The 8,215-nt window shown below is 42.8% G+C and overlaps 1 protein-coding gene across 2 annotated transcripts; it reads right to left on the bottom strand.

Moving 5' to 3' along the window:
- Positions 1-477: 477 nt before the first annotated feature.
- On the bottom strand, positions 478-6,057 carry LOC147427001 (protein CHROMATIN REMODELING 35-like). Of its 2 annotated transcripts, XM_086498847.1 has the most exons (4): positions 5,804-6,057; positions 4,497-5,278; positions 3,479-3,625; positions 479-3,089 (listed from the first exon to the last, which is right to left on the bottom strand). In XM_086498847.1, exons 2-4 carry the CDS (start codon positions 5,274-5,276, stop codon positions 1,110-1,112), a joined length of 2,907 nt encoding a protein of 968 aa, XP_086354973.1. In that variant the 5' UTR covers positions 5,277-5,278; positions 5,804-6,057; the 3' UTR covers positions 479-1,109. The 2 variants fall into 2 exon arrangements, with proteins under 2 accessions (XP_086354975.1, XP_086354973.1); XM_086498849.1 differs by lacking the exon at positions 5,804-6,057 and having other exon boundaries at positions 478-3,089.
- Positions 6,058-8,215: the final 2,158 nt, after the last annotated feature.

The raw sequence follows: 8,215 nt of genomic DNA, 5'->3' as shown, positions 1-8,215 counted from the left end.
TGCATCCCAACATTGAATTACATCAAGATGTATGCTTTGCTCTTGCTCATCAAATTCCGTGTTTCTTTTATTTGCTATTAGTACATGGGAATATACAGGATACAGGAAGTGTCAGTTAGTGCATCCCAACATTGAATGCTGGCAAGCATGTTAAGATTGCTTTTCTTGTCTCAAGTCTTCCAAGGTTACAAATGCCTAAAGGATGAATGGAATCTTAGTGTCTTACTTTTTTGTTTGAAAGCTTGTGAATGGATTATGCGTAGGTTAGCATGGTCTTTTCGGAAGGAATAACGTCGTAAAACAATGGTATCAGATCGAGATACGCATGCCACCATTAGTCTACAAGCATGAAATAAAAAGTAGAAGAGAGACATTTCCATATGTACATGTATTCATTAACCCTCAATATCACAAATGACACAAAGACCAGCACCAAGAAAAACACAGAAGTAGATGATTAGAGCGGCAATAACACAGAAGTGGCAGTAACAACATATTCGTTTGTTTACTTTCCAACAGAAGAAAATAGAGGCTATTTATAGCCCAATGGCTGTTTTATAAGGGTCCTTCAGATCATTTGGCTGTTTTGCAAATATCATGTATCAAAAGATAATCCTAGAATTTCCAAATTTTTGCGGTTTTGGGAGATGAATTTGCCAAGAGTATACTAACATGCCATTTTTGTCGGAAATTTCAAAAGATTCACCCAAATATTCTATTCATAGGTTTACAGATATGGATACAATATATTCGCCAACTCATCTACACTTACAAAATCTTTAAGGTTGATACTATCCCTTTACCATCTCCAAGGGGATGGCAATGCAAACAGCTGCCTTCTAACTGGTGTCACTTTTGTACATCAGGAAAATGCAACGTATCTCCTTTGCAGCCTTCGTTGTTCGGAGAGGCGTACTTCCTTTCTTTAATACGATTAACAAACTGCTGTGGATTGGCTTAGAGAATAAACAAAGTGAACCTTTAATGCCATTCAAAAAAAAACTTTTGGCCAAGAATGAAGGGTGATAATCATCGCTATGTTAAGCAGTACATCATGCAACCTCCTGCAATCTAGTCACCATATGACAAGAGACATGCACCTAAACAATCTAAAGAGATATGGTTTCCTGAGTCTTGCAATAGCATTTTGCAACCTGCCTTGTCAGTTCTTTACTCTCAAACAACCGGTCTTTCGTCCGAGGGTCCACCTCAAAGCCTAATTCGCGATTGTCAACCTCAAAGCCTGCTTCAAAATCTGCACTAGAGCTTGCATGAGAAATCATTGCAGCTAGCCATTCTTTCCTGGTAGCAGCCCTCTCAATCTCTTCATCCAAGGTCCCCGTTCCCACCAGTCGATACGCGTAGACTCTCTTGGTTTGTCCTAACCGGAATGCACGGCTGATTGCCTGCTGGGTTACAGCTGGATTCCAGTTCACATCCAAGAAGATCACTCTTGAAGCACCCACAAGAGATACACCTTCCCCACAAGCTTTGATAGAGGCAAGCAACACTCTCGAAGCTTGACGCTTGTTGAATCTGTTAATAATTCGCTCCCTGATTTCAGACGAAATCTCTCCGTCCAGCCGAAATACTTGCTGGTTGTCAAACCATCCCCAAAGCTTCCAGAACAGTTTCTGCAGGAGAGTTAATGATGGTAGGTTTTGGCTGAATATTAGGACCTTCTCTTCACGTTTGTGGCAAAGCGCTACCACATCCAAGACAAACATTACTTTACACCCATCTTTTGGATCACACTCTGCCATCATTTTAAAGGAGCTGCCATCTATGGTATCAGCATTCTGGTCCAATTTTTCTCCATTAGCTTCAAAGTCTTCCTTTCTTTGGACAGCTCGTCTTGGATGTCTCATACTCAGCAACAAAGGATGAACATTAGCTAGCGCTGAGCACTTCTCTCTCTCCATCGTGTTCAAAGTCTGTTTCTTCAATGAAGCAAATGCTGCCTCTTGGGCTGTGGTGAGGTTGAGGAAGATGGTTAAATCGGTAAGGCCTGGTAGCCCCTCCAGAACTTTCCCTTTGTGCCAATGCACGAAAGGCGCCATGAGCTCGTGAATCAACTCAAGTGCCTCTTTTCGCTCCTCTGCAGTCCCTATCTCAGTCTTTTCACACAAGCAGTTCACAAATATCCTTTGCTCTGCAACTTCTTCGGGCAGCTTCTTTCCACTTAACTTCACATCAAAGAGTTTTGCATGCATGCGGTCACCTTGACTATCAAACAGAGTCTTGAGAAAACCCTTCAACCTCTCGGTCTTTTCCAGCATGAAATTCGGTCGCACTAGTTTGAACAGGTTGTACATCTCCTCAAAGTTGTTTTGAAATAATGTGCCTGAGAGCATTATGCGTTTTTTGGTACGTATATCGGAGAGACACTTGAGAATGACCGTGTCACTGTTTCTGCTGATATGTCCTTCGTCCAGAATCAAAAGACCTGGAATTTCAAGGATAAGTCTTTTCACTTCCATGGTGAGGGCATCCCCAGTCTGGTGATTTACCAAAAAGGAGAAGTGCTGGTAGCTGACGAGTAGAATGCTATTCGTCATTTGCCATTCTTTGACTCTTTGTAGTTGATTTAGCTTTAGCTGAGTAGCTGGATTGCTGTCCATCATTGTGATGTCATGCTGCATCATCGGTAGCGACAATGAGCTGCTGCTTTCATAGAGGTTCAATAATGGAATATCAAATTTCCACTTTGTGAACTCTCTTACCCAAGGGAGAAGCATCCCTTTGGGAGCCAATATCATTACCCTTCTATCTGGATTAGCTTGCAAAAAGCTGTGCAGGAATGCGATAGTGAGAAACGTCTTTCCTGTTCCTGGAGCATGTGCCAAGATACAGCCCCCATGGCCCCCATGTACCACATTTTCTTCAAGGAACTTGAAGCCCTCAATCTGATGCTCATGCATTTCTGCCCTGTAATGTGAATGAAGGATGAGGCTTTGCTGCAGTTGTTCATCATCTGTTGGTTGCCCCAACACATTACCCATTTTTGGCTGAGAATCTGCACGAATGGGGACTTCAAAAGTCCCGGCATTATTGTTCTCGCGCTTTTTGGACTCCTGAGGTCTGGATCCCTAGGCATCAAGAGAGTAGGAACGTTCGTGTCAATGAGAGTCACAAATCATGCAGACACAAGTCCTGTCTCTTTGTCTCTTTCAGGCATTTTTCAAAAGCAGTGAATTGTACAACTTATTTCCGCGAAGATTATGAAAATCATTCAGGAGAGTTATGACATTTCCCCTATCAGTGATTGATTAAAACAATTAACATTGCTATCCATCATGCTTTGTGATTGAGAGATGTTAAAAGTTTGAAACCAAAGCTTGCCATCATGTTGACGATAGATCAATATTTCCTACATAAACACCATTGACATACCATTTCAAATAAAAACATATTTTGGTGGTGCAAGAAAACTGTGTATCAAGAATAGATGCGTATTAGAACCTTTTAAGATACTTACATTCCCCCATGTGAAGTTGAAAATAGTCTCTATGTCCTTTCCAATAAGGCCACATGCTTCACAAACAAGGCCCACATCAGCCTTGAGATAAAAGCTGTGTCCACAAACCTCCTTAGCTGAAGATTCACTTTGCTTCTCTCTTTCTTCCTGTCATGCACAAAATTTGACTCATGCCTTTATCCTTCAGGAAGTCACAATAAGTCAGAAGCTACATATGAAACACACCAAAGCTTAAGCAAATAACTGACACAGGTGCAATAGGAAGACAAGAAAATCCATTTCTGGCAAGGGGAAGAGTCTCAGCTTTCATTTTGCTGAACTACTCTAGTCATGCCGTTTGTATTTATTTGATAGAAGACGACTGCAAGAAGCTGATGCATTATCCAGCCATGCGAGAGCATACAAAATGAAGGGGAATGTCACCTGCTTCACCATAAGTACTTGAAAGTGCATCAAGACTAAACTGGACATGGCAAAACCTAGCCGGTTCAATTGATAGTTCCTGTAACTTGCTGAGAAGGCCTCCTTGGCATGGAAATGAATGGCTAATCTCATGGACAATGAAACCATGGCTAGCCACCCTTAAAAGTTTCTGAAGGACTTGATGAACTCGAATATTCAGTAATGATATATAAAAAAACTTGTGGGAGTACAGAAGACATGAATGCGAACACAGTCCCTGTGCCATAGCTACTAATCCCAGAATTGGCAATGAATGCTTGAAATGAAAAAGCATTTGCAGATGGGTTTGTGGAAGCACGTAAACAAGATCTTAGTACCATGTGCCCCACTAGTTTCAATGAATATAATTTCCTATGAAATGGACTGATGCCCGTTGATCCCTTTTGCAGACAAAACTGCTAGAGTGAGCACAATGACTATTGTTCGAAGACTTTACTTTTGATGATATGATTTTCACATGTACATAGAAAGTAGAAGTGATGCACTCATTATTGAACTTGCAGAAAAGGAAGAATGGAATAGAGCACAGTGCAAAGGCAAAAAAACATCAGCCAACCTGTAGTGAACATTCCCAATAAAACTCAGCTTCACGCCATAACTCTTTGAATCCATCACCTTCTGACTCTGATGCTTCTTTCTCATCATCTCTTTCCAGCATATCATCTATGATAAGCTCACCAGGCTCTCTACGGTCTTCCGAAAGCTTGTCTTGTTGTGAACTTTCTTTACAATTATCCCTGCTCTCACTGGCACAAGGTTCCAGCTCTACAGGATGCTTATCTAATGTGTCATCATGCTTACCTACTTTGTCCTCATGTGTCTTGCTTGTTTGCTTGCAATCTGGCCTTTCAGCATGCCCAATCAGATGCTCATTTATCTGGTGAAGGAAATGATCTCGGTTCTCATCCATCGCAGAGCTTTGACTTCGTTTTCTTTTAGGATGCTTTATGAAGCCTTCTGACAATCGCAAGAATTCATCCACCTGTTCCCCTATGTGGCAAAGCCTCTCTAATATGCTTCTTGCTTCTGTTGTATCTACTTCCACATGGTAATGACGACCATTTTGCAATTTAAAGCTCTGATTCCGCAGTTCCGAGCTCTCTTTGTGAGTGTCAGATAGTGGAGGCTCTGTATCACTTTTTGTATTTGTGGGAGTGGGGAGCTTTCTAGTCACGGCATCTGGGAAAGAGGAAATTTCTTGTCGATTCCTTGATCTCTTCATAACTCGTTTCAAGTCCCTGATGGCACTTTGACACATTTGTGTGTGCACCATAAATTCATGTGCCAGTCTACAACTAGTTGTCAACGTTGCCTTCGGTTTCTTATCAGGCCTCATTCCTGATTTAAAGAAGAAACATGCAATCAGAATTGGCTACCTGTTTTGTTCAGGTTTGGGCAGGACAAGCAGTCTTTGAGCACCATTCCAATTCTGAAAGAGGAGCTCACCAAGTCTACATTTTTCTTCTTAGGTTTGCAAGATGTGTTTACTGAGCGCCTTAGTGTGCATAGGCATGGGACATGCATGTCACATTTCCAAGGATTGTATACATCAAACAATCTAAACAATGCAAAGGTCTACCCTGCAAACATTTTGGTGGTGAGGATCAAATTGAACCTATTATACATCTCAGGATCGCACATATTTTGCAAGATTTGTCGAGTTCAATTACACTCGGTGAGAAGCGACATGGTTAAAGCCTTTCAGGTGATGCTGAGGCAGCCCGACTGCTGAGAGACGCTCTTACAAGGAACCAGATTTCACTATCTGCCCTTCAAATTGTCAACTTGATGTGTGTGTGTGTGTGTGTGTGTGTGTGTGTGAGAGAGAGAGAGAGAGAGAGAGAGAGAGAGAGAGAGAGAGACCTGTTGATGGTGTGGTCACTGTGGTGTGCAAAGGGGAACCCAGACTTTTGCGGTTCGGAGTCCGGATGCTCACATTTGCTGCTGTTTGTTAAGCATCCTCATATGCAAGCATGCAGCAATTCGAGTCTCTCTCTCTCTCTCTCTCTCTCTCTCTCTCTAACTGCAGCTGAATTTGTATGCGAACTGCAGGCCCCTCGCGCTCTCTCTTTGCTGAAGCAAATGAAAAATTGTAGTGTCAAATCTGAGTTCAATCAACCATCATACCCATAAGTGGTCCTCAGCTATCGTCACTTTTATTAGTGGGAATTGATTTATGGATCACAATGTGCTTCACATTTTGGCCTGGCCCTCGGGACTAAGTGGCACGGGCATGGGGCCGTAGATCCAGACGACGACACAGAAAGTAATCTTTTTGTAATTTTGGGTACCCTAGATTACTTTCGGGGGTTGTTGCCTTGCACACGTGTCTTAAGTAAATTAAGGCCCTCATGTTTCAAAAATGCGTGCAAGGCGAAGTGGTGAAGGCATGTGCCCCCCATGGGTGAGGTTACGGGTTCAAATCTCACGCTCGCAAAATGGGGTACCTTAGATTATTTCGTAACGCGGATACCCTAGATTACAAAAGTAATCTAGGGTATCCGCGCCGGTCCACAATCCTCCACCTCCCCATGCCCGTGCCACTTAGCCCTGAGGCTCGCCTATCTCAATCTCTAGTTCACACAAGTAAAATGGATTGGGAATCCCTCGAAGTCGAAGTCGAAGCCGAAGTCAGAGCATCGGAGTTTTTCTAATAAAAATTGCAACCTTCCTTTGAAAGCCCTCATACATGAGATACCTTTGAGTTCACAACATTAAAGAGTTACCATGGGTGACATAGCCGCACACTAAAAATGTGGAGTTCACTCAATGCATGAGCCTATAGTGACACAAAGTGAGAGATCAAAGGGTTGTCCGTGTTTGCCACTACAAAAGTAGATGTTCCGAGGGGGAGATGCCACCCGTTCGCGTGCTTTGTCTGAACACACAAAGTTGCTTCCTCATCTTTGAATGCCAATAGGGTTGCACACACTTGCAGCTATTTCTCTTGTGCGCAATCTGAACACCCCCTTATCCTCCACACACATGGCCAATTTTTTGTGGCTCTTCCCAACGACAAGCTAGTTACACAATAATCCCTCCCTTAAAGAAGATTACGGAGACTACAAAAAACAACACTACACAACAAAGATTACATCTACTAAAAGCCCTTCAAAGATGAATGCTTAAGCTTTATCTATACTATATATAATAGAGCTTAAAATTTTTGAGAAAGGAGAGGGCCTGCACGTGTCTATTCCTTCAAGCCTTGCACTGACTATAGCGTTTCAATCCTACATCGACTCTTGATAGTCCGTGTGTGTGTGTGTGTGTGTGTGTGTGTGTGTGAGAGAGAGAGAGAGAGAGAGAGAGAGAGAGAGAGAGAGAGAGAGAGGGGGACGATTAGATGTGCACGGCCTATGTGTCGACTCTCAGAGAGCTTGCACAGCTTTGGAGACCCTGTGTCATCGCTCCTACAGCTTGGCAGAAACCTGAATGTACAACTGCCTCCACCCCCCATGCCATGCGCAAACATGAGCAGAGAGAGAGAGAGAGAGAGAGAGAGAGAGAGAGAGAGAGAGAGAGAGAGAGAGAGAGAGAGAGAGGAATTTTGGTCTTGGGTTGAGTTCATTCCTTGTATCTTACATCTTGGAGCTACATGCTCCTGTAATTCAAATACACCCTGAGCTTACGTCTCAACATTGTACTTGTTCTTATCTGAATACACAATACCAGTTTCAGTTCCCAGTCTCAATGTCTATTCCCATTTCCAGTATCAACGTTCAATATAATTTCCAGTTCCAGTCTTGTCTTTCTGCTGTCTTGTCTGAAGTCTCAATTGATCTGAACTAGCTCTAACTGCCAACTTGGAATAGCTGACTAAAGTGTCCAACTCATTCCATTTTGGCGATCATGGTTGCTTGAGCTATTTGCTCTTGACAATCAAACTATTTCACAGTTCGTGTTAGAGCCATCACAATTGATCATGCCGCCCAACAGAACTGCACGAGGCAAAAGGCTAGCTACGAGGTTCATGGAGAATTCGGATCATGTCAGCCCAATTCCAGAAAAGTTAGAGCGAGGCTCTGACATGGAGAGAGAACCTAAGAATGAGATCAATGTTCCTCGATGACCAGGAACAGTTGATGATTCGAGCGATTCTCAGCACTCATCTCATTCCAGGCGGCGCAGGTAGGCAAAGAGATCAAAACGATACAATCGATCTCATGGATCTCAATGTAGTCGAAAAGGTACTGAAGAAAGTGAGGGCAATAAGAGAAAACATCACTCAGTAGGACACAAGCCCAATCGAAACTGATAATGACTGGGAAGCAG

This window comes from Adiantum capillus-veneris, chromosome 24 (assembly GCF_014529385.1).
Source record: "Adiantum capillus-veneris isolate H3 chromosome 24, ASM1452938v2, whole genome shotgun sequence".
NCBI classification, from domain to species: domain Eukaryota; kingdom Viridiplantae; phylum Streptophyta; class Polypodiopsida; order Polypodiales; family Pteridaceae; genus Adiantum; species Adiantum capillus-veneris.
The sequence above is the reverse complement of the archived record's forward strand: the minus strand, read 5'-3'. Positions and strand labels throughout refer to the sequence as shown.

Coding starts and splice junctions, on each gene's coding strand:
- LOC147427001 (XM_086498847.1), bottom strand. CDS start 5,276: ATGAGGCCTGATAAGAAACCGAAGGCAACGTTGACAACTAGTTGTAGA. Junction 3,626..4,496: donor ATTGGGAATGTTCACTACAG/GTTGGCTGATGT, acceptor TGTGCATGACAG/GAAGAAAGAGAGAAGCAAAG. Junction 3,090..3,478: donor TCAACTTCACATGGGGGAAT/GTAAGTATCTTA, acceptor CTTGATGCCTAG/GGATCCAGACCTCAGGAGTC.